At 40.7% G+C, this 27,244-nt stretch overlaps 1 protein-coding gene across 10 annotated transcripts in view; it reads right to left on the bottom strand.

The window, feature by feature from the left end:
- The window catches only part of dlgap2a (discs, large (Drosophila) homolog-associated protein 2a), a 167,091-nt gene that overhangs the window by 19,049 nt on the left and 120,798 nt on the right, over window positions 1-27,244 (bottom strand). For 2 of the 10 annotated variants that reach the window (XM_069535791.1, XM_020084789.2), the window contains exons 4-8: window positions 26,396-26,610; window positions 16,140-16,208; window positions 14,821-14,980; window positions 13,780-13,996; window positions 6,272-6,331 (exon numbers count right to left, since the gene is read on the bottom strand). In XM_069535791.1, coding sequence (XP_069391892.1) covers window positions 6,272-6,331; window positions 13,780-13,996; window positions 14,821-14,980; window positions 16,140-16,208; window positions 26,396-26,610 — 721 coding nt within the window. Of the gene's footprint in view, window positions 1-6,271; window positions 6,332-6,354; window positions 11,955-13,779; window positions 13,997-14,820; window positions 14,981-16,139; window positions 16,209-26,395; window positions 26,611-27,244 lie in introns of those variants that run through there. The other 8 variants (XM_069535790.1, XM_069535789.1, XM_069535795.1 and 5 more) reach the window with 6 other exon arrangements.

The following is a 27,244-nucleotide window of genomic DNA, read 5'->3' on the forward strand; positions in this document are numbered from 1 at the left end:
TGTTTCAAATGTTGCGATCAAAGCTGAGAGTGTGCCAGGTTACTCTGAGCCAAGAAGAGAGAGAGAAAGAGAGGGGGGGAAGAATAACAGTGAGTCACGCTGCGGGTTAAGTTATGGGTTATCCTTTTCCCTGACAGAGAGGTGAACGCTGTTGAACTCTGCTTCCGTTCCTGTCTTACAAATGCTTACATCACACAAGGCAATTAAGGAAGTCCTTATGAGACTGAAAATGGTCTACTTTGAGTTCTAATGAGCTGCAAGAAGTTAGGGCATTGAATTAATAGCATTTCACTCTAATTGAATTGTAGCCTGAACAACACAATTACAGAGAAAACATAGGGATGTATTTTCTTTTGTTTGCAACCCATTTTTGAAAGAGCATCCGTTTGGATCAAAACAAAACCCTGAGCTTCACCTCAAACATCTATTAGCCCATCTCTGTCTGTTTATAAATAGTTAGAGACGTCTGGTCTATGTAAAGCATTCTGCTGCTCCGGGTGCTAAATGACGCACACTGCCGTCCATTCAGAAAATTTGCTTCCTCATAGATGAGGGGATGCATTAGTGGGGTAGATGAGGTGAGAGAGCACAGAAATGCAGAGGTAAGAGAGAGAGAAAGAGTGGGAAGGAGGGCGGATCTGTGCAGACAGGAATAGCGAGGGGGAGGGATTTTGTGTTTGTGTGTGGAGGAGAGAGAGGAGAGATCAGGAGGAGAGAGAGATGACCCATTCAGGGGGCATGATTCAGCAGAACGACCAAAATAGAGCTATTATTAGCTCCAGCCAGTGGAGCATGGGGGAGTCATTATTCCTGTGCCCTTCTCAGCATTTATTCAACCTGCTCACTCACTCACTGAACAACGTTCTGTGATAAATGCACCACTGTGACATGAACAAAATGAAAATTAGAGGCATTAGTGCACAAAAGCCTCCAAAAAATATAAATCCACGTGACGTGATCCACGTTTGTGTGTTAAGACTATGGATACCCGACCCGACCCAAACCAAGCCCGACAGACCAGGCAAGTTTAGGTTAAGATTTTGACATGATTTTTGGGTTCGTTGACTCTCCTTAGCTTGACAGATTTAATGCACTGCACAGGTTTCGGGGGAAACGAGTATTAACAATTAAAGTCCGCGACAGGGTAAGACGTTAATGCATCTGGTTGCAGGTCTGGTTTAGACACAAAAACAGAATCACTTTCCTCAAACTGTCCATTGCTGCAGCTCCTCTTTTCAGCCTCTGTCTGAAATACTTGGTTTTAGCTCCTGTCTTTTTAAGCCCCCCCCCTCCCGATAAAGCCCAGTCTGTCTTGATTGACCAGCTGGTCCACTCTGTTGTGATTGGACAACTGCTTCCAGCGTGAGTAGGACATGTTTGCATCCTCTCTTGCTTTACTTGGCTTTGTTAGGGGCTGTGCCAGACTTGCTGCTTGGACTGTGTAATGCAAATATGATACATTGTGACATCATGTGACATCACAATGATACAGAAGTAGTGTTTCAGGAGTTTCAGGAGCTTTCTTAAACATGTACTTTGCATGTACCAACCTTGCTTATAACTGTGTCAGATCAGAAAATGGTTTCACATTAGCAGTGGTGATTTGTAGTGGAAAATGTGACAGATGTTAATTTATCATTTAAATAAGACAAAATGCAAAACCTTCCTAGAGGACAACTCATCAGGTGATGTGGAATGAAATTTAGAAATATAGTTTATAGTCCGTATCTATGGTTAGAAGGTTATAGAAAAGGTCTAAGTCCATGGTTTACTGTGTCTTATCAAACATTACCTCAAACATGTGCATTACTTACATTTGGTCTTAGGGTTTGTGGAAGAAAAAAACTGGTTCTTTTTCCAGCAAAGATTTTAGCCAATCTCTGTGCATCTAATTTCTTCATGAATACAACAAAGCTTCAGTACAACACTGTATTACTTGGGTTAATCGATTCTCACCAATTTGCTGAGCTGTATCCCCTATTGATCAATATAATTGTGTTAATCTTTTACATTTCATTTCATTTAGCTTTTATCCAAAGCAACTTACAAGAAGTGCATCGACCATGAGGGATCAAACCCAGAACAACAAGAATCAAGTAAGTAAGTGCAATGAAATAGCAAATAGTTGTGATTTTGTTTGGTGGTTTGCTCACAGTGAGGGAGCAGCAAGTCGACTGGCAGATGCAGAGTGGATGGGCTGGGGTGTATGGTTTGACCATTTCCTGGATGAAAACTGGACCCGATCCATTCACAGCACGGTACGCAAGTACTAGTGTTTTGAAACGGATGTGGGCAGCCACTGGTAACCAATGAAGGGACCGGAGGAGTGGAGTAGTGGGAGTTAATTTGGGTAAGTTAAAGACCAGTCGAGCTGCTGCATTGTGGGTGAGCTGCAGTGGTCGGATAGCACTAGCGGGTAGACCAGTCAGGAAGGAGTTGCAGTAGTCTAGGCGTGAGATGACCAGAGCCTGGACTAGAACCTATTCTCCTGATGTTGTGCAGCATGTATCTACACCAGCGGGTTGTTGCAGTAATGTTGGCAGTAAGGGAGAGTTGAATCTTCAAGCAAAGCAGTGTGTGCTTCTCATTCTTTGTATTTGTGCACATTAATTCAGCAGGCAATCCACAGCAAACATGGAAATATCTTTGTCCTGTTGGTACAAGAGCATCAAATCAGAAAATGCTTTGTTTGTTGTTCTGAAGGACAAATACAAACGATGCAATTTGTCTTTCAATTTGAAGAACTCCGAAGATCTGTTGCAAATATAAATATGTCAAAGTCTAAACTTCATTTCATGAACTTTGTATAACTGTGTGGTAATAGACATCGCCACCAGGGTCTTCCCAGAGCAGCCAGAGACGAACCAATCACTTTTTAATATTCTTTATTTTCTTTTCACCAAACATAAATTCAAACTCAACTCAACTTAAAGGGTCGAGCTATTTCATGCTGGCCTGGTAGCTCAGCTCAATCTTTTCTATGCGTCTGTCGTGCTTCTCTCCTTCCCATGCGCGTCCCTGTGTCTCTCTCTGGCAGCTCTGCTGCTGCCTTTTAAACATGAGGATCGATCAGCTAACAGCCCTTAGCTGCACTGATTGATCCTCTGGTACAGGTGGAGGTGCTCTCTCCTCCACCTCCATGCCCACAAACTGGTTGTCAAACTGGTCGATGTAATATTGCAAGACATACTCGTCAGTTCAGACAACTCTTGACTCGGGGGAGTGGGAAACATGTCACACATCTAAGGTTGAATTAATCAGATTTATGAAGGATCAATTGGCTTGTTTTGAAGGTAGCAAAGCGACCAGTATTCAGATGAATTCCATTAGAAAACTGACAAGTGAAGTAAAAGATTGTCAGAAAGAATAGCGCTCTCCAAACAAATTTGTCTGTCAAATCTGAAATATGTCAAAGATGATCTTGCTCTCTTGCCATATGTCATGAGAAATTAAAAGAAAAATAAGATTCTTGTCCTTTTTGTCACGTCAATAAAATCCAATTAGAATCATCATGTCACAACCAAAGACAATATAAAGACTCTTTATAAAAATGGACGTACACTCAGGAAAGTGAAGCCAATGCCTGAAAGTGCCTGAAACATGTATTCTCTAAAATGGACAGCAGAATGCTACTCAGCTGGTTACAATTTGTTGCATATATAGAAAATGACCATACTTCTCATCATTTATAACGTTAGTAAACATTTTCATACAGAGTTTATGGTTTTAATCACTAGTTTCAAGTCTTCAGTTCAGCATCATGTTCCATATATAAAATATGGTCCCATTTAGAGTCAAATAGATATGTATTGGGGCAAAAATACTGTGTCATTGACACCTAGTAGCATCCAATGGGTGCAGATCGCAGGTGTCTACTGCCAAATATGGTTACTTGTGCTTTTAAAAAACCAAGATGGCGTCGGCCAAAATGCCAAACTCAAGGTTTCAGATGGGCAGTTCGAAAACCAATGTGTGATGTCACTGTGGGTTAACATTGGCTTCCCCAGAGCGTGTTCAGTTGCCAAACTCACCAAGAACATTTTTGGCTATCAGAGGATGCTTGATGTAAAAATGTTTGTGAACCAGTGTTTCATATTTTGCTCACATTGTGCATATTCCTCAACAAAATTAACCTGAAATTAATTCGCACATGAAGTCTGGGCCAAGGTAGAACAAGTAGTAAACGGAGTACAAGTGCAGTAGAGGGAAACCCCCAAATATGATACTCTGTAGCATGCAAGAAAACAACACCTACAACTGCAGATGTACCAAACATCTCCCTGACAGCAAGATGAACAAAATGTCTCCTTGTGTGCAGGGGAAGTTTGAATGAGAGGTTGCTCAGAGGTTGCTAAATGTACCTGGTGCAAATAGTCGACTTAATCTCTCCCTCACATACACACACACACACAGACTGTGCCTGTGTTGATTAACGCAAGACACAAAGGTAGTGATTCCACCACTCCATCTCTGTTAGGACCTCTCTATCTATCAGGAACTGGCTTCTATGCTAACATGAGGGTGGGGCTGGCAAAGGGGGGGATGGCAGAGTGCAGTTGAGTGACGTGTCATTAAGAGTCTTTCTCCCCGATTGGATTTATCACTGTAAATGCAGCAGAGTTTGTTTTGCAGCAGGCTTTTAAGGATATGCAAATGATGAGATCAAGGGAGGGAGGGGAGGAACGGAAGATGGATGGTGAGATCAATTATTGGCGCCGTCACCGTGTTGCACACAGAAACAATAAAGAAATTAATATAAAAATAGAAACAATAGAGAGTAAAAACAAGACTACGTGAGTGCAAGTGAGTTTGTTGAAGTTTAAAAGTTGCGTTGAAATGGAACCCTGAGAACAACCAACCCAGCTGCAGCAAATATAGTCACTTCATAGCTAGTTTTCCTTTTTTTTGGGCTTGCCTCTATTGCCTCTGATGTCGTCCTGCTGTTTATGAAAGTCACACTGCCGACTCTGTCTTTACGTAATGGCTGCTGCCGTCTGTTAGGGAGCAAATCTCTGCTTAAGCTCCTGGTGGCACGCTGAGCAGCATCTGCACGTCACACCGGAGATGCATGTCCCTGTGGTCCTAACCCTAACCCTTTTAAGAAAAACAAACTGGCTTCTTGTCAACTAGATGGATCACTAAAACACCAGATGGAAGCTAATAATAGAAGCATTCAGAGGTTGATGTGTACATGCGGGTCTGTGCTCATGTTCTGCTGCCGGATTTTTGAGAAAGGGCAGGTTTGAAAATGTGATGCAATCGTAAATATGTCAGGCAACAACAGAGGAGGCACTCTCAACAATTGAGAGTCTGTCAAGACTGTGGTCTCTCCCTCAATCAAAAGAGCCAGGTGATTTAGCTGCAGTGGAGCAACTGTGTTTTCCAGTCAATCCAGCTACTGTAGGGTCAAGTGCTTCATGAATCAACAAAGAACTCGGGGGAAGATACTGACAACTGGTCAAGTTGCACCAATACAGAGGTCCGCCATTTGCAAATAAAAGTATCACATCAGTTGTGTCCCAATTCAGGGGCCATATCCTGAGGCTTGAACACTAGGCTGTTCCATTTCGAAGAATCCTCAAAATATGGCAGACAAATATTAAATAACTAGTACTTTCACACCCATGAAATGATGGCTATGGGTGGAGCCTTCAAAGGCCAATCAGTCCCCGGATTCAACAGCTTCAGTGACAAACTGCCTTCCGCTCATAAAACAATCACTTCCCTTGGCAAAGCAAAACTCCAGTGTGGGTTGGCATCGAGATAAACTTCGGTGAACTTTGACCCGCAACATTACACTGCATTCACATATGTGACCTTACCTTTATTCAATGAGATAATGGAAGCGGCAAGAGATGAGATGATGCTTACACTTTTACACTTCAACTGTATCAGGCTTGAATTCAACCGAACAGCTAATGTTAAAATAACAAGGGGCATCAAAACTTTCTTGTCGTGTCCAACTGCACACTCTTCAACATTGGTATGGATGGGACAAGCTGGTAACTTAAATTGTGGAAGTCCTCCCAAGACCAAATCATTGAATATCGGTTTGGCCTTCGTGGGCTGTGTACACACCATCTTCCAAAAGAGGTGGCCCTGAACTGTGACACAGCTATTGTGTTGGTAGCTTGTAGTCCATTAATCATACAGCCTTTGATAAAATTCAAGTTTTTACAGCAGCTTGCTACAGGACAACTCACGTTCCATGAAGCTAATTTGTCGTGCCCTAAGAAGGAGCAGTGGAGAATGGCCCAGGTAGCAGGTTTACCTGGGGTTTGCTGGGGAGTCCGATCAATGCTGCAGGTGGAGGGGAGGCAGAACTGGATCCCTGAAAACAAGGGAGCGGGGTGGATGTTCAGAAGAATGGGCGTATCTGCCCAAACATACAGTACAGTCTATCAACATTACACAAGGAAGAGTGGATCCAGGGAGAGATGGCAGGCAGTGTGGATCATCCTGCACCGTGGGTTGTACAGCAAAATCACAACAGAGAAAATACTATTCTAAAACATGGCATCACTAGGGCAGAACACTGACTAGAAAGTCTAAGAACATACAACGTTAAATGAACATCTGGTTCAGAGAGTGACTATTGCAGTTAGGATTTACCATCAGTAATAAGCATTCATAAAGATTTTATTTCCCTGTACAGTTTTTTCCGTCTTTGAATGATCATTATGCCCATACTTATGTTGCTTATTGTTCAACATGTTTGAGCATACAGGTTGCGAACAGGTCAACACACATCCAACCTGACTCTGACACTGCTCCAAAATTATTTTTAACAACCACTTCAATAAAGTGAGGGTCTGCATATATTCTGTGGATTAGCAGTGATGTGTGTGGCTTCACAGCTGACCAGGCATCAATGGAATTAGCAGAGCGGTATATAAATTAGGATTCATACTATGTTTTCATTGTTGTTTGTCTGTCCATTTTTGTAAAAGAGTGGCATATGGCCCCAGGCAGATCCCATGAACTACAGAGTGGATTTAATAAAGGGGCTAATCCAGGATTTTTTTAAACTTTCTTTAACATGCAAGATTTGTAAATTTCTTAAGAAATAATACAGAGAGCTTTATTAAAATAATCAGGCATATATAAAGAACTGATATCAATAATAAATGCATTCTAATGTTCTCGTGAGTATTTTCTAAAATGCTTCTCGGTCAGTACTCAATCATTTTGCCTCTGAATTAGACAGTTTGGCTTCTTCACTTTGCCTAGTTTCGTCCTACATCAAGAAAATGTGCTCTTAATGGGTGCTAACAATGGCTATAACAGATGCTATAACCATTCAATATGTGAAAAGGGCTGGGCAAAGTGAAATGATCATATTATTTGATATTGTTCCTCCTACGAATGTGTTCACAAAGAATGACAATGGATATACACAGAGAGCAAATCAAGAAATTATGCAAATTGAAGAAGGGCAATTCATTAGTTAACCATGTCATTGAGGTCATTGGCTTATTTGTCTTTTAATAATATAACAGTAAATCACGTGTTATTACAAACACACCTTGCATGTCAAGTTTACTCTGCAAACCTTCAATTAGGCAGAAACTCCTCAACTACTCAGCAGCACTTTTCCCTTTGTTCCAGAGTTCACAGCAGAAAAAAAAAACTTTTTATCATATACCAGTATCGCTCATTGCATGATCAAATCCTGACGCCATTTATTCTCAGACAACCACTTATGAAGAAACAACATCTCTGCAGTACAGGTTAAATTTGCTGCTTTTATATGAAGATTTTGCGAACGCAAAGTTAAACGTGTAAGCGGCCCAGGGAAGAAAAGGCTGGTGCGTTTTTTTATGCCAGCAAAATGAGAAAGAGTAAAGAAAAGAATAAAACAATACAACCTAATTAACTTCCCTCTCCTTTGAGAACCCTTTCAGATTCAGTCAATTTAGCAAACTTTCATAAAGTGCTCTGCGCAGATTTAATTTAAAACAACACACAGGAAGAGGGTCCTTCTCTGGCAGCTCACTGATGTTCAGCTGAAAGAATCTTTTTGTTCCAGTGCACTTTATTAGAGCACAGACTCCAGTGGCGGATCCTATACAGAGCCTATTAATTGGACAGAGAGCACAGATACGCTTCTTGTGATTTGCCTGACTTTAGCGGTTCAATGCTGGTAACAGAAGTCTGCGTTTTCGATGGTATGTAGGATGCATTCATTGCACTGATTATCAAAATGAAACCATGAATAGAACCAAACACGTACAGTGAGGCACCCTGTATGAAATGCACAAAATATTGAGGCCATCTGTCATGCACCAATATAACATAGTGTTCGTCACGTTTTGAAAAATAGCCACACAAGGATGTACGCCTCTTTTCAGGAAGAAACACGATTCAATTAATCACATTACACTTACTGTATGTCCCCATTGTATTACATTCTCAATCTTTGATTCCTGAGCATTAAGATGATATATCATGATAAAAAATACAATATCACCTCACAACAAGGCCTGTTATTACTGTCGTCAGATAATCAGACACATGTAATCACATTTTTTTTTCCATATTTCTTAAATAGATGTATTTATACATATTGTCCAGCAATGATGTCTGTGTCCAGTGTATGTGCATGAAGGTACTATGAGGTTATGAGGCTACATACCATAACTCTTATAGTTCATAATTATATTTGAATAATTTTCTTCCCACCAATAAAGAGTACAGTATTCTGTCGATTGTGCAAACACTATTCCACAGTATCATTTCCCTTGTCTTTAAAACTGCAGAGTCCTCCCAGCAGCTCACATAGTAAACAGTATGTCCTAGTAGTTATATAATAACTGCCAACATTTACTTCACTCCACATTGGAGTGAAAATAAACACAGAGCCCAAAACAAGTTAAGCAAAGTAAGGATTGCCTGGACCTTGCATACATTTGGCCATCTTCTCTGTAGCCTATAACAAGAGCTCCAGACGAGTCTCTTAAAATATGCGTAAAATGTCTTTGATGTAATCCACTGACTGAACATCTCTGATGTAAGCAGTTTTGTCCTGGAAGTACACATTAGTAGTGATTGTTTTAAAGGAGTTCACAGTTTTTTCTTTCAGTAAATGTGTCTGAAATTGTTCAGTCACCACATCAGAGCGTTCATCACAGTTTTGCAGTCCATGACGCATGGTCTTTTACCTACAATATCAATGCAGATTGATGAATTTGGAAGTCCTTGCTTGATTGCCAATGTTCACATGATATTTAAATCTGCACACTGCTCGCAGCTACAAACCATGAGCTGTATATATATTTTGGGCTACATTTCATCTGCTGAGAACGAGGTACGAACTCAAAGAGTGAGAGATACATATGTAATTTCTGCACTATTGTACTCGTATCTACCACTCCATAGTTCAACGCTTGCACTCCGGTGCATTGATTCTCGTCTATGGCCCCTCTTCTGCCACCTGCACCACAGAAAGGCCCTCTCACTCGATGATCTCTCAGGACTACCAGGGGTCTCTTCTTCCATTTGTTCCTCACACTCCTGGTATACAGCCATACAATGCAGTGTCTCTGCTTTAATATCATCTGGCTCCTCATGTGCCACTTCCACTGAGGATGTGACTTCAAGATCTGGCAGCGATGAATCTGTATCTGTTGAAAGCGGATCTGAGGCTGTATTTGTGGGTCCAAAATCCAGTTCCAGTGACATATCTGGGGATACAGAACTAGGAGGGGATATAGTAACAGTGATCTGGGAAAGTGGTACTTGGTGTAGCTCCAAGGCAATATCCTGAGGCAAGTGAGATAGGAAATTGTCCATGGCTGGATCCAAAGAGATGGATTCTGTTAACTGTGGAGGATCCAATGGGCACAGCGTGGCAGGGTCATCAGTGGATATGGGTAAACAATCTGACTGGTATAAGAGTGGGTCTAAATTGTCAGCATTAGAAGGAGAGTCGTCGCTCAGGTCAAATGGCTCTGGTTCAGGGTCCATGAATACTGAGTCAAGATCATCTTGATCTAGGGAAGTCAGCATGACTAAGTCAAAGTGGACCAGATCAGCGTGATATATGGAAGTGTTATCCAATGGTTCTGGAAGGGGTGGCCACTCCGAGTCTAGGGAGTCTGGCTCAGTGCTTGGTTGAGTTTCTTCTGAAATGGAAGCAAAGGTTGAAACCAGCATCATTTGCTCTGGGGGAGGGTCAAGGGGATCATCTGGAAGGGTGATAATGGGATCTGGATTTGTGTCACTGTCAGTTGGACTTCCAGGAGAGTCTGTGTCAAGGTATTCTGACACCACAACTGGATCTGGATTTGTGTCACTGTCAGTTGGACTTCCAGGAGAGTCTGCGTCAAGGTATTCCGACACCACAACTGGATCTGGATTTGTGTCACTGTCAGTTGGACTTCCAGGAGAGTCTGCGTCAAGGTATTCTGACACCACAATGGATGGACATCTGATGTCACTCTCTAAATTAAATAGTCTAACAGCAGCCAGATTAGAAGGGTAATCACAGGTTGTGAGTGGCTCTGGATTCATTACATCAGATGAAGATCCAACAGATACATCTGATGGTTTTGGTTCGGGTTCTGTTGATTCGGCAGGATCTTCTAATCCTGAATATACAGTAGTGGGATCTTCAAATACTGGATCTGGCTGGTCCACATTGTTAGGATCTGTAGACTCTGAATCTGACATGATACCATATTCATATTCCTCTGGTGGAGACACAGTAACAACAGGGACTGGATATGGTAGCTGTATCTTATTTCTTTCAATTAGTTCTATATCTGGGGATGCCATGACATCAGGATGAGATGGTTCAGTATCTGAATGGGACTCACTAGCTGGGTTTATATTTGTAAGTTCAGAGGTGATTGGTATTTCTTGTTCCACTGTGCCTGAATCCTGAAGGCTTTCAGGGGTTGTTTCTGACAGAAGTGGCACTGCACCATGAGTTGTAACTGGATCATTAATGACAATGTCAGTTGGATTTAAAATTGCATGGTCTGGTACGTCTGGTTTTGGTTGTGGTTTATCTCTGGAGGGCAAAGCAGTCAAGTCAAACGGCTCCAGTTGGACTGTTCTAACAGAGCCTGGAAGTATTGGATCCAGAGTAAGTGGTATGGCACTCTCTACATACATTGACTGTGGACAGGCAAGAATGCTTGGGTCCATTGAGAGCTGTTTTGGCAGATTTCGACGGGCACTTTTCTTTTCCTCATTCTCTTCTGGACAATTGACCGCAGCATCTGCAGTGCTCTGACGAACGAGGACCTTGCTTCTGGCCTGGGTGCCCACAGACACTTTGGATACTTGGGGTCTCTTTTCTCGAGCTCCCCCAGTGCCTCTATCTACTGAAGAGGTTCTGAGTCCTTCTGCCCCTGCTGCTCCTGCACCTTCACCTGCACCTGCACCTGTCTCTGCCCCTACCCCTGTCCATACCCCTACCCCTGCTCCTGCCCCTGTACCTGCCCTTCCACCTGTCCCTGCCCTTGCTCCTGTCCCAGATTCAACCCCTCCTCCTAAACCTACCCCAGCTCCACCTGTCATGTGGCCACCCTGAGGAGACCATGTGTTGTAATGCTGCGTGAACGTATTGAAATTACTGTTGAAAGCACGGAGCTCTTTACAAAGGTCCCTCCTGAGATCAGCAAGCTCTCGACGCATGGCCGAGACCTCTTCCTTCCACTGCATGCTGATAGCTGCAGCCAAGGTAGCTGACTCTTTGATACTGGCCTGGATGGCTTTTGGTGACGGTCGTTCTGGGGCACTAGATCTTGGTGATCTGAAGAGGCTTGGAGAAACAGGTGGTCCAGACAGAGGTTTGGCTGTAGCCCCCATGTCATCTTGTTGGTAAAGCCTGTCTCTTCTGATGGGGCAGCCTAGATCATCATGAGCCAAAGGGGCTGTGTCTGCCAAATCCCCATGTATACTGGTCTGGTCAGGTAAACAAGAGTCTTCCTGCACATAATTTCTGTCTGCAAGACAAATGTAAATATGTATCTGTGATATTGCCAAAGGTGTGAGCAGCTGGAGAGAATGTGCTTTTAATTGCCACAAAGCAATAACATGAAGTCATGCACTGAATGCCATGAGTCAAAATAAGATAAGAAAGGAAATCTACAACAGTTAGGTGCTAGTGTTATCATTTTTGCCCCAATTCACTCATCTGTATACCTTAGATGTAGAGTAAAGATTTTAATTATTTGTAATACTATTATAAATCACAGTGTTGAAAACCTGTGTAACACAGAGAGAGGGCTCCCATTTTGACTCATTTTCATCAATGGTTTACACTGCCTTCTCAACCTTCATTTGTAGCATGCAATCTTCACATCTTTTCAATGCACAAAGCTGAAGCTCATAGCTTCCGGAACACATCACAGAGAATGGACAATGTTTCTAATAAATGAGGTGTAAGAACAACCCTTGCATGCTCTTCTGCTTTCATTTGAGATAAAGCAAAATGTACTTTGTGCAATGAAAAGAGGCAAAGATGAGCAAAGCTTCAAAACATTTTCTCAAAAAATCAGGAAGTATAGTATGAACCCTATTGAAAATATGAGGTCCAGTTTGATCGATTCATTCAAAGCACTACCTGCCCAATGTCCAAAAAAGGGCAAAATCCATCAAATACCAAACTCTGCATCCTAAAAATGCAAACATATTTGAGTTGACTGAGAAAGCAGTGTAAGCAAACATTTATAGGTATGAAGAATTGATATTAAGCACATCTCCAGGTGTCCACACCTCTAACCCTCCCTATTATAGGATGACTGTTGTTTTTAGTTCATGAATCTACTGTGGGAAGAGGTGGAATCCGCTCAGACTTCTTGTCCAGAAACTGTCTTCTTTTCTTCCCACATTCTTCATCTGCACACGGACGTTATCATGTCCTCTGTGAATCCAGCAACCATGGGAATTGTTGAAACCACCACCAGCTTACAATTTAACATCAAGGCTCAGTACCCCAAATAAATGCATGAATCAGCTAAGTAGGTTTAGATTTATTGCAGAAAGTTTGCATATGTGATTTATGTGACTGACCAGTGGGACACTTCAGTTAGCGATATATTCATTGCCAGCTTTACATTGTCCATTGTCCACACTATTGTTTGGACACAATAGTTTGCAGCTTTGTAATGAGATCTCATTGTGTGTGAACATGAGCTTTACAATAAGACAGTCATTTTTATGAAGTGAACAATCTCTGGGCAAACAAATTTCATAGTGTATGGTGTGATATTTGAGTGTCTGCAGCACAGTGTAGACAAACAAAGAATGCAAACTTTGCATATGGAAATTTCACCAGTTTGCAACAAAGCTGTAGGTACGTTAACAAGTGTCACCATGTGGCCTCATAAAAAAAAAAATCACATTGCCAAAATATAGCAGAAAAAGTAGTCATGTCCATATTCTGACCTGATAGTTCAGATAATGTCCAACTGTGATTTTCAATAGGGTTCATTGCTTTACTCTCTGATGCATCCAATGGATGAGCAGATGAAGCACTGTATCCAAAATACAGTAGGATGAACTGGTACAGCTCACAAGTGATAGCTACGGTAGACCTCCATCAAAAACAATGGAAACATACAGGAGTGATTCATGCAAAGATACAAAGCTGTTTGACAGCACAACCGGTTTGCAACTAACTGTTCTATATTCATCCATTACCACACATCAATGCCATGTGTAAGCTTTTGGTGTGTTTGTCACTTCGACTCAAGCAAACAAATGCCAACATCCAGGATGTTATATGTTGTATTGTTTAAATTTAAAGGTAGGTTAATCTGTCCTTACCTGTGGTGGATCTGATGGTGGAGGTGACAGTGGAGGCCATGGGGGGGATGCAGTCATCGTCCTGGGAGTAGCCGGCCTGGATGGCTCGCAGGTAGCTGTGACTGCGGGTGCGGAAGCAGCCAGGGAGGTCCAAGGCCTCCATGGCCTGGGATTCTACCTCACTGAACACCGACTCGCACACCGACTCAAACTGGCCATTCACTTCTGTTTCACTCACCTGCGAGAAACAAAAGCCAGTAGCATGTTTTCAAACCAATGGGAATATTTCTTTGTTATATATTGCTTAGTTGTAAAACCTGACTGTGTTCCCTGTATATTTCCTTTTGATTAAAACTCAATTAAATTGTGCAAAATAAAGCAGAGAAATCAAAGACAAATGTTTTTGATGTCACAAAATAGAATTTAGGAGTTTTGCTTGGAAAGTCCATTTCCACACTACTAGAAAACCCCCCAACAATGTGATGTTAGAATTCATGAGTTTGTTAAAAAAAGATTTGTTTCAGATCTATGTGATGTATTTCTGTGATATGTTCGTATGAGCAGAAAGCTGTTTGATGATTATCATTTCATTTCCATTTGGCGAAATCAAGAATCAAAGATAAACATCTTGTTCTACTGAGGTTTGGAATTAGTGGGAGTTTATTTGGGTTTTTCAGACTGAACAAATCAATACTGCTCTCATTTAAGGGAGATAAATGTCTCAACAAACACAGCTGGAGTTCTATAATTCGTACAGCTAAACATTGTGCAATGATCTATCATGTAAATAAGGCATGAGTGAAAAGCAGACGGAAAAAAATAATATGTGGGTTTTAGAAACATATCTATGAAATACTTAAGTGTTGCAGTGAGGGACTTAAGTGTTCCACTTTAAATGAAGTGGTGGAATCATTTGATTCATTTTCTCTGGAGATTCCCTGGGGCCTCCTCTGGGCCCCTCTGGGCCCCTCTGCACTCTGCGGTGTAAGAACCACTGCTCTTCCTTACATGGATTTGAGATGGAGACGGGAATCGTTCCTAATTGAAAGGGTGTACACTCACCTGGCTCACTTGGCTAACGCAGCTAGCCTGACTGAGGGTGCTGACAGCCCGCATGTAGCTCTGGTTCCTGGAGCGAAACTTGGGCGAGTTGTAGTTGGCTGAGGGATCCAGGGCAATGCTCGGGTGCATGTCCCTGGTGGCTTGCAGGTGGTAGCTCTGACTGAACAGAGAGAGAGGAAGAGAAGCAGATGGGGAGTGGGACGACAGCAATGCTGATGATTTCTTAAACTAGATATAATTGAACTTATAAACAAGTATTGTTTGATAAGTAGCTGAGAGGTGCAACATGTTGACAAAAACAATCAAGTGCTATTAAACAAAGTGGGTGTCCTCTGGGTAACCTGAACTCAAGATGGAGACTTGGTTATGACATTGTGTCCCCCAACAAGGGTGCCTTCCTCTTTCTGTTCCCCTCCGCCGCCAGTGACCTTAAAAAGGTATTTTCGATTTCTGCGGTGCTGCAACATCTAATCAATGCTTGGAAATGAAAGAAATGCAAATCGGGAGCTAGTTAACGAGCAAGCACTTCAGAGAGCACTCCGGTGTCAGCCAGGTCAAATAAATGTGCTACCCCAGCATGCAGGGGCGGGAGAGATGCTCAGAGACCCGTGACTGGGTAGAAATCCGCTGGAGAGAAAATGAACGGAATGACACAGAGGGAGAAATGTGCTTTAAGTAAACTGAAGAATACTATGTGAGTCACGTTTAGGACGACCAAAGTGAGATTCCCTCAGTCAAATCTATTTGTGATGGCAGGCGGGGATGAGTAAGCAGTTTTCGGGGCTTTTTATAGAGATAAACGCTGGTGTTTGGCAGCGAGGAAAATGCCAGCGTGATTAAAAGTCCCTCAATCCATCTTGTCATGCTGTAGCGAGGCTGTGCGTTATTTGCAAAGCAATATCAACCTTCTAAACACCCAAAGACGTCCTAGAGCAGAAATATCCAGAGATTAAGATTGTAAATGGGAAGAAATCCTTTTTTAAATTATGTGGTTAATCTCTCAAAACACACAATCTAACAGTGATGCTTTCATTGTTAATATGTGAAAGTCATTAACTACCATGCTGCTGGAATGAGCAGCAGTGTTATCATATCTATAATGTGCTTAGCAGTGCCATATGCTTTGCTTCGTATGTGCAGATTGCCCCAGGTGACCTCTCACTGACTGGTCTTGAGTGTTTTGCTTTGTGAGACGTCCACATCGAATGTGTCGGCAGGGCACCGAGCCAGCTGGCGCCCAAGTCCGAGTCTGACCACTGCAACATGGCAGCAACAGGGAGGTGAGGGGATGGGGGGGGAGATGGTGGGCCTGTATTCACCTTAAGTCTGCAGCAAAATTGGTGATGTAGTTACGCATGTCACTGTTGATTCTATCCAGACGGTAAGAGCTGTGGGTAGAGAAGAAAACAGCGTTACTGGGTCCCACAGGTGGAAGTCGGATGGATGTGACGTCACCGGGACCACCTCCAATGGAGCGGGCTATTTGTGGTGCACTGAATGTTTGCTTTGGGGGGTTTTCACCAAAGTGCTGCAAACATAAGGGCGATACCATGTGACCAACAAAAGTGGGAAATGTTGCGGTTACATTAACAAAGCGGAGAGCATCAGCTGGTCGAGGCCAGATCGTCTGACTGAAGCACACGCACGTATACACACAGGGAATGAGGAGTGAATTATGAAGAAGCGCACTCATGCACATACACACTGCCCATCCGAACCAACCAAAAATGATAACAAAGCACTTGATGATGAAAAGCTGTACATGAAAAACAGTAACAGGACATCACACACCACCCATTGTTTCCCTGTGTGGCTAATTAGTTTTGGTTAATTGAGCCAAATGAGAGTTAAAACAAAGAAAACACCTCATGTCCTTCCCCAAGCAATGAATTTAGTCGAGCTTTTAGCTGACAAAATCAGATATAAGTGCTGAGGCATATTTAACCCACGGCTGAAGGAAGTGAGGCTGTTTGGAGAAGAACTCGCTCCTTTATTAAATCAAAATGTCTCTTATGTCTATGGAAGCCTACGGGGGTCGATGATAAAATAATAATGAAAATGTAATTCTACAAAAGTGTAACAACTTTTCAAATGTTTTGGTTTTATACTACATATTGTATAGTAGATAATAGTAGTAGTATAGTAGATAATATATAAATATAATAGAATATATACTGTGTATGTTATTATGATAACCCCAAGCATTTTCGTTTTCACATATATATATATATAGCCCTTAGGTATTCCTTATAAAAATGAAAGATGCACAAGCTGTATGACAGTTAATTCATTAAAATACATACAATAATGTAACCTGATTTTCCATGTTAAACTAGCAGTACTGAAGTCACGGTTTACATTAAAATGTCATTCTCTTATAATTTGAAAATATGAATTAAAATATCTTGGCAATGTTACAGCAGGGAATGACGGGAATATTACATTTACTGCTTTACATGCTGTCAAAGTGTGTCAAGTCATACTGTGTGCTCATTTCTGAGGAGAAAGGTTCGTTATAAGTAATTTGGTTGAACAAATCATGCTGTATTGAACAAAACAAGGACAGACACCAACTCTGCTGAAGAAGAGAAATATTTACAAAAAGGGTTAAGATATCGTCTTATAATAATACAGACAAAAATACAATTAAATAAAAATCAAAAACAAGTAATATAATGAGATGTCATGTGAAAGATGGTCAACCGTCAAGTTTTATGCAAAGTCTTGTTCTACAACCTCCGCTGTTCAAAATATCCATTGCTCAGATGATTCAACTACTTGACATGTTGCATAAGAATCGCTTTGCTAAGTTACAAGTCTTTTCGTAATAATGACGTAACCTCTTCTTGGACGAGACTAACTCTGGACTAAATAAATCTAAAATGAAGCACAAAGCAACAGAACAGCTGAAAAGACAACCTTTGGGCAATTGTAACATGAATGTTACTTTCAGTCAGCTTGCTTTGGTCTTACTCTCAGGAGGAGGGAGTAAATTCCAGGAGTAATTTTGAGAGTCCATCATCCTCTTGATGCTCACAATATAAAGTTCACACTATTGATGTTAGGTGACGATATCGTCTATCCTCTCAAACTAAATGAACAGTATCTCAGTGAATCCTGCTTCTGAGTAACTCACTGCTATGAAGGGAACAAGTATCTGCAGTTATCCTGGGTTAGTAGGAGAGACTCCTCTAGATTAGATCCTGTTCAAACAGACAGCGGTCTGAAATGCTAACTGGATTTATTGACGTGATTCAGTCTGTGTTACACCTGTAACCATGGTAACTGCGCAGAAAGATAGTGACAGCCATAGACTCAAAATACCCTGAAGACGAAAATGAGATAAACAAGACTAAAATGTCTTTATTTCACCCAGACTAAAACATATGTTTATCAAAACACTTAAGGCTGTCACATTGTAAGATGTGTAACGTGTCCGTCCTGTTGCCGATGTGGGCTGCTTCTACCTTTGCAGGACATTGATTGGTTTGTAGACGGCTGGTTATCTTTGGAGAAAAATGAATGAACCTGTACCCCTTAATTTTGTTGCCACTGTAAAATCATTATGGTATTACTATCATCAACTTCAGGTACAGGACTTGACACTAGTTTGAATGCCCTTGATGAACGTCCTCATTGTTCAAACATTATTCCATTGGAGACGAAGAATAGAAGCAATCCTGAGAGCCGCTTCTTTTTCTTCTTCAGTTGTTTAATGCTGTTTCAACTTAATGCCATTGGTCTAAAAGTCCAAACTTTTTGCATTATAATCAAATCGCACCATGTTTCAATTTGATCCGTACTAAGACCACCTCTTTTGATTTGACACATTTTGTGGTCCCTTGGTCCAGACCGTGGTCCGAGACACCTTTCACACTTGTAATGTAGGTTCGGACTAAATCGGGTAGGTGTGAAAGTGCTCTAACCTGCTCTCTCTTACGAAAAAACACTTTCTTTTTAAGTAACTGACTTTGTGTCAGTGCCAAAACAAGCAAATCAGGAGTCATTTGCAAACGGTTGCAAAGTTTTTGAAACAAAAAATGAAGTAAATTGAGACAAACATTGACTTTTTTTACGGTGGTGGAATGAAAATTAGCCTATCTATGCTGGACACGTTCCACACTGCCACAAATCATTGGAATAGAATCCTGCTTTGACCTTGACGTGTGAGAGAGAAATGCTCATACCCCGTGATGTTTGAATGAGTAATTACATTATGTCAAATCAATTATTATTGAACGCTTTGCCGGTGTTAACTTTGATTAATTATAGTGATTCAAGAAGCTAATCATGGATGGGAGGCAAACAAACATGAGTTATTTTAGAAACTGCCAGAAATGGGTGTGATTGAATTGCTTGTGGTGCTGAAATACCGGGGCCACAGTCATTTAAAGAGACTGATGTCATTCAGATACAATCATCATCAATACACCCGTGAAACATATTTAACAACAATAAAGCTGACTCATTTCTCCTTCATCATATTGGCTCTATGGCAGTGGTCCTCAAATGGGGGGGCCCTCGTGGGTCGGCGGCACACTGCTAGGGGTCTTTGAAAAGTACTGTCATTATATACTCTGTGTTGACACAGCAAAATGCTATTAATACATGTATAATATCTTTCTAAAGCTGGTTTCAAAATGAACTTCACTGAATTCCTGACATTCTCTTTGGAGTTACCCCGGCCAGCAAAACAATTAAACAAACAGTATACAAACATCTCCGGATGAAAAGTGGTGACAAACATGTAGAAGACACAGACTGACGCAGGTATCTTTGCATTAACAAAAACATGGATTTAATGCTTTAATAGCTTACATCCTTTACATTCTCGCCCCGCCTCACCTGAAGAATTTCTATGTTGTTGTGAAGTCTGAGTGGAGAATCTCCATTCTCCGCAGTTCATGTCTGAAAGTGGAGTTGTGCTGTCCTTCCACATAATTAAGTAGAAGTGTAAAACAATAGGCCCTGTAAAATTATTCCAAGGGGGATACATGAGTGGGTCCTTGCAATATCTTGTATCTTATGGGGTCTTTGTCATGTAGGGGTTGGGGGCTGTAATTGATTATTAATTAAAACAATCATCATCCAACTTTCCAGTGTGAAGGATGTTTGGGCTCAGCGGGCTCCGAGCCTTGTTCTTTATTGATGAGACGAACAAACAGACAACCCTGTCAACCGCGACAACACAAGAATGCCTGAAAGAGAGAAAGATGGAGGTGACACGACCTGACAGCCTGTTCTCACTTTAACGTGATTTGCTTCAGGGACCTGCTGCTGTCAAATTTGTGTTTGGCCCATCTCAATGCCCCAGCAAGTGCAGAGAAAACCCAACGCCACACCTGTCTTAAATCCAATCTAATTCCATCCCCAAAAGCCAGTTGAACCATAATAGTATGAGAGCTCTTATGCCAAGTGTCACCTGCATTCGCATTGGCTCTAATGTGTGGACTGGAAACAGAGCTGGATATGGCCCATAGTGCTGTGGTGCCAAGAATAAAAATAGTCCAACTTCAAATGACAAGATAGTCGGGTTTTCTGCAGACAATCTAATCTGTCCATCCATTATCTATACCAGTCGGGAGCTGGAACCAATCCCAGCTGACTTTGGGGAAGAGGTCATTAGCATTTCATAGGACAAATATACAGAAACAAACAACAACCTAGGGTCAATTTAGCATCTGTGATTAACCTTAAAGGTCCATGTGTAAGATTTAGGTGAAAGGGATCTATTGGCAGAAGTTGAATGGAGAATAATCCTCTAACCTAATCAAATTCTATTCAATTAAATTTTATTTGATTGCAACAAATCACAACAAACATATGTACTTATTATTACCATCCACAATCTAATCTTATCTAATTTAATCTAATCATACACATATAAAACAAGTAAACAATTACTGTACAGGAATTCTATATGAATCATAAAGTGTAAAACAACAGTTGTCAACAAACGCTGCGACCTCACCACTTTGTGATTTCCTGTTACTTTGGTAAAAGGATCACAGAGCAGCCAGATTTGACAAACATGACTGTGTTTTTTCATATAAACTGATTTATGTGGTCTGCAGTTTAATCTATTCAGAGATTCACCTCTTGCTGTGCTCACTTTTATCAAAAATAAATCTCTATTGAAGTAAAATGTTCCTGTTACACTGAACTACAGCCTGAGTGATACATAGAGATTCTTATTGTGATATGTGAGTGCATAAAAATTTAACAAATATAATCGTTGATATACTTTTTTAATGGAAAGTACTCAATAAAAACATGAATATTAACTCAAACAAAGTGGAGGAAAAGCATCTTGATTGACCCCTGGTGGCTGGCTGCAGAATAAGTTATAAATCCTTCCTCCTCTATGTTAATGGATGGGAATATTTTTTCCAGTAAAGTTGGTTTTAATTAGTTATTTGATGCTGTAAATATGAGCTTCAAAATCATGATTTACAGCTGAGACTGAGTCACGATTGGTCAAGTGTCAACCAGTGAGACCTCGCTCCCCCAGCTCCATCCCAAGTCCTTACTTTGCAGACTTTAGGTACACATGTACCCGAAGTCGGAAGAGATGGAAGCGATTATTTCTATTTTGGCTTCACATTTTTATATTTTTACTTCCATTCTGGATAGTCGGAGGAAGATGAACTAACAGATACTGTTTTACTCCATTAGCTAATAAACTGTCTAATATCGACGTGGCTGATTTATTGGTCTGGAGCGGCAGCAAATCAATCTCAAGTTGTCCCAATCAGAAGAAAAACACCCACTGGGTCTCTGAGACGCAACAAAAGCAGAGGAAGAGACCAAATATGTCTCTATCTTAATCCAAGAGGAAAGACACCATATTATTGCGTTCTTAGAGTGGGTTCAGAGGAGTATCGAGACTCTTCAGTAATGTCACCCTCGGGGACACACAACAAGCCTTCTCCCCCTGACTCAGTGATAATGCCACTGCAGTCAATGGATTCCGATGCAGGCCACATAGCCTGATCCATGCTGGTCCTTTCAGCAGAACCACTGAGAGAGCCATTATTCAGACGGGCCTTGGAGTACAATAACTGCAACTGATAGCCCTTCTTGCTGCTGCATCCTCATAAATCATTCACTGTTTGCAGCAATTCAAAATGAATTGTCACTGGGAGTCTTTGGAAGACGTCAAAAAAAAGGGAGCATACTTCCCTAAATAAATAATGTGAAAGAGCAGCTACAATGGCCAAACGACTGCATCTTCTGTGACTGAATGTCATTATCACGCTGCCTGATCTCAATCCATAACGTTCGATTTATCATTATACTGTATATCCACTGAGATTACACTGTTCTTCTACTATACAGAGGCAGTAGTAGAAGCTGGATGTGGATCTCTGCTCTGCCATCCTGCAGACATATGTCACTAGAGGTTGAAAGTAACAAAGTAGAAATACTTTAACAAAGTAGAAATACTTACAGTACTTCAGTCGATTCTTTTGTTAGTTTACTTTATTTTGCTTTCCTTTTTACTTTTACTCCCCACATTTTAACAAAATATCTGTACTGTCTACTCTTTTCAAAACAGGAGCATTACTTTTGTGTATTTCAGGAGAATTATTTGTTTTTATATCATCGAGTGCAGCTTCCCAACATCGAGACAGAGAAACATCGAAAAGACAATTCTTGGTTTATCGGTGCACATCACACACAACAAATGTAAGACAGCATAAAGGACAAGAAAGGGAGAGGCGGGACATGTCTGTGACAAGGACCAACAACATGCTGATAATGTCGACAACATCAACAACAAGCAGAGCATCAAAACATTCCTCATTCCTGGTCTAATTTAAATTAAGAATATTCCATTCAGTACATTGTACACATTTTCTCCTGAATAATTTTCAATAATGTTCAAAGATCTTCTGTTGCAGTTTGTAGTATATTGTGTTTTATTTTATTTGAAAGTGAAATTTTCTTTGACCTTCAGATAGGGAACTTTTTACTTTTATATTGTGACTACATTACGATCCCATATTTTTATACTTCACTTCAGTAAAGAAGTTGTATCAATGTAATTATACTTTTACTGGAGTCACTTTTAACACAAGTATCTGTGCTTCTACTTGAGTAAACGATGTGTGTACTTTGCCACCTCTGCATGTCACAATGCTCTTTATTAATTCTGCCTGTATGTTTACTTGCTCAAATCTCAAAGCAAATTGAATGGTTGTTGCTCGCTGTGGTTTAGGGGCTTCCAAGTAAAAAGTATTTTACACATGAAAGGGGCAATTTAAAAATCTCTGCTGAATGGCACTGAGCATGAGGTCAGCTATGTGAAAGACGAGGATGTGACAATACGAGTGAGGGAATCACAAGCGCTACTCAGTATGTGTATCACAGGTTTCTTCTATGTCTGTCTGTGACATACTAAAGCTGTGTGTCAGTCACAGGTCAGACACGACACAGAGTTCAGAAACAAGGTGGGATTTGCATAATATCTATAATTTATGTCCCATTATTCTCCTCTGGGTTTGTGGAGACCGGAAACAGAGCAGACAGACAGACAGAGTGGAGTGGTTTATTAGAGTCTGTCTTCACAGTTGAACAATCCTGTCTGCATAAACTGCTCTGCATGGAAGAGACATCAAACAGGCTGCTCTCACATTGTGTTACTTTGTTGTTACATCGTCCATTTTCACAATAACACATTGTTTCAGCCATTTGTGATTGTATAACAACAGCAAACAGTACAACTATTCCTATATTCCTTTCTCCATCTCTTTCAATCCAAACATTTCATCATATTTAATTAAAAGACAATCCTGATATTATGTCTGATATTTATAGAAAAATGTTAATACCAGCTTAACCAATTAACAATAGAAGAAAGTGTTAGATTATAGTGTCGGTGTGCACTGAGCTGTGTAAGCTGTGTTGTATAAGCCGTTCTATCATGACACTGGCAGCAGAGATTCAAGGACGGAAACACATTTTCGCTGTTTGCACCAATATTCTAATTAAAAAAGCACAAATAAGGCAGCCTTTTTATATTAATAGTACTGCAGTCATTTAATTATTTCTGCAACTCCCAAGTCCCCCAATATTTGCATGAATACCTGGATAACGTTGATATTATTGATATTATCAAAATAACTGAGGTCACCGCAAAACACCTCTGACACGAGTCCTCTGATTTCAATTTTTGTCTTCTATTGTTTATTTTCTGTTTATTTTTATTTCTTGTCCTCTGATATCCTCTGGAGCTGCGCACACTGCCCACACTGCACTGCACGGGTGCGCTGTAGCATCGCTACTTCTGGTGTAAATGACACTGTTTCGAATTTGAATGTCTGGGCTTAAGGACACTTGGATGACACCACAGGAGCAGGATGGAGGCATTTTATATTTTTCCTGTTGTGTTTTTCCTTTTGAAGAAGTGTTTACACAGTTATTTCCATTGTATTGGATTTGGCTGCAACCCTGACTTTACCCCTGAAACTCCAAAAGTGTTTTGTGAACTTAAACACTTAAACCCATCCATCTGCATAGTGGTGAGTAGATGAGTGAATTTTCATTTTTTGGTGAATCATCATCGCTTTAACTTATATTCAATACCTTTCAAGTTAGTTCAAACTACTAACTAGTTGGTATCAGTTGTCTGTAATTCTGCCTATGATTTTTGTCTTACTGCTCTGATAAACACAAATACAAGCTCTGGGATGTTCATGCTTTGTAAATTATTTAGTTTAAAAAATGTCGGGGAAATCAAACCTTCGCTGATAAATTCACTCAACATACACAGCTTCAAATCAGAGCATAAAAAAGGTTGTATTTTAAAAGAGCAGGTCTCGAATACTTTTTTTTAAATCATCACATTATTAAAATCCCTATCTCAGCTGTAATTACTGCTTTTACATTCTGCTGCTAACAAAGAGGAAAAGAACCCTTTGAATAGGGAGAGGAAGTGAATTCGCTTTCTTCTGTTGCCACCTTGAAAAATATGACTCTGGAAAAGATGAATCTGTCCATGCACAATGCAACCATTTAAAATACTGTAACAATACAATTTAAAAACCACAAAAGGTAGTTAAATAAGACGATAAGCAACATCGAAATAGTTTCACTTATGGATTCATAATTGAAAAATGAACCGCTGAACAAACTCTGAGTTTGATAGGTGGAGAAAACATTTTTAAATGTATTCCCACAACTGTGTTTTTGTGTAGAAGTGAGCTGGGCAAGAAATGAATGAAGTACAGATGGAGAAAGCACAAAAGGTAGGTGATTATTAGAACATGCAACACACTGGGAAAGGAACAGAATAGACAAGGGAATCCTCCTCTGACCGAACACAGCTTTACAGTAACCTGCAGTGTATCATCACTGTATCTTGTTCAGCTATAATTACGTTCGCGTATGAATATTAAGAGAGCGAGATCATTTTCATATTTATGTTGATGATAACACAACACGAAAATCCCTGTGGGAGAAAAGCGGTTACTTAATTCTCTCTCAGCTACAACATTACTGCAGGTGAGGCTTCATCACTCTTCTTCATTGATCCGACTCCTCTGTTATCCATTTTCATTTTAATCTAATGGATTTGTTAATGCTCTAATCAAAGCAACTTTTCTTCCATCTCTCCATAACATAGTTTCTCGTGTTTATTTTCCTGTGACATTGTCTCCAGCTTGTCTCATCATGTAATCCTCTTATGAGCATTTTCCTCCACCGCCGAGCCACCAAAAACAAAAGCCCTCTATTTCCTCTGCGTTTAATAGGACACATCCCAGAAGAACGTGCTACAACACTTTCTTACAGTCGTAGACATTGATATGAATATCCATAAAGGGATTTTAATGAGAACAGAGTTCAGCTATCAAGTGTTTGACACTGCTGCAGCGGTGGGCCCAGACAACAAGAGAACTGGCAGCACTGCTGGAGGGAATGTAAATGAGCAAATAAATAACAAGTGTGGTCTCGATCAGAACATCAACAGATTAGAACTATAGGAAGGTGCACACTTAACAACCACAATACAGAAATAAGTATATCTTAGTCACACAGGACATCCCAATGTACTTTCAATTTAATTTCACCAAATCAAATCGTTTATACGTTATATAATTTGTGGATATTTAAAAAAAAGTAAGAAAGCATGAAAGGCAGACTATCTCATGCCAAAGGAGGAATCATTTACTTAAACTTTCTTAAACGTAGAATTTGAAAAGTTTCGTATTTGCATAGTGGTTGTATCAAAAATGTATGAGCTGGAACATCATAAAGATGGACGATGCGTCTTCACTTCCTCTCATAGTTCAACAATTAAGCAAAATTATCCTGCATACAGGCTATATATATCGTCTGTGGTTGAAAATAAATAAATAAGAAGAAAATAAATAAGCTGCAATATGTTTTTATACAACATAAACAAAGAAAACTGACAACTGATGTAATCACCTACCTATCCTACACATGACATTTTGCTTTGTTCTATCTTTACCAGAAGCTGTGCAAATACACAAACAAGAACACGCCAAAAAAAAAAAAAACTTAATGAAGAGTAAAACACTTTGAACTATTGAAGTTGAGTGTGTCGTACCTCTGAGAATCCAGCAGTTCCCTGGGTCTGATAATGGCCTTGACCAGGGCGTCTGGCCGCACCAACTTCTGAGGCGAAGTCTTGGGGCTGGAATCCGACTCGCCACTCTCCTCATCCCCCATGGCTTTAACGTAGCTGCTGCTCCGCATTCGACGACAGGGGATCTCGTCATCCTTCCCGCCGCCAGGGTAACCCGCCCACTCATCCTGGGGCACCTGTGTGGAACAGCGAGGGATAAGAACACACAAATACTGGTTTCTACAGGTATATGTGATACTTTGATGATGATGCTATCTGAGTAGAAGTGATGTATATACTTTTGATGGCATAGGGGAAGCTATTTTATATGATATATAATTACTTCACGGAAAGTTATTTAATCTAAGTCGTGTCTGTTTCCTTGGGTACAACATGCTCTTATTATATTTCAATATCAATACCAGTATTGGAAATGCCTCTGATACTGCTGAACATGTATATTAGTTTTTCATTTTAAGTGTATTAGTTTCACCCAAATAAAACTGCGGGAAAATCACTTCCCATCCACTGAGCGACACAGGTGTGAGTCATCACACATCAAACACACACAGCTTCCACAAAACCTCAACTTCCACAAAACCTCAACTGATACGCTGTTCAAAAGAAATCTCAGGAAACAGGAGCTGACGTTGCTCAGCATGTGGTTTCTATCCTGTGAGGAAACCTTCCGTTAAAACCAGCCAGGCTGCTCACATGCTGCAATTTTCTTCCATTCGTTAAAGCAGGTAATTGAGAACACAGACGTTATCTTCACCATTTTCCCATTCAGAGTGAGAACTTGCACTCGCTGCCTGTCTATCTCCTCTGCAT

This window comes from Paralichthys olivaceus, chromosome 12 (genome assembly GCF_024713975.1).
Source record: "Paralichthys olivaceus isolate ysfri-2021 chromosome 12, ASM2471397v2, whole genome shotgun sequence".
In the NCBI taxonomy this organism is placed as follows: domain Eukaryota; kingdom Metazoa; phylum Chordata; class Actinopteri; order Pleuronectiformes; family Paralichthyidae; genus Paralichthys; species Paralichthys olivaceus.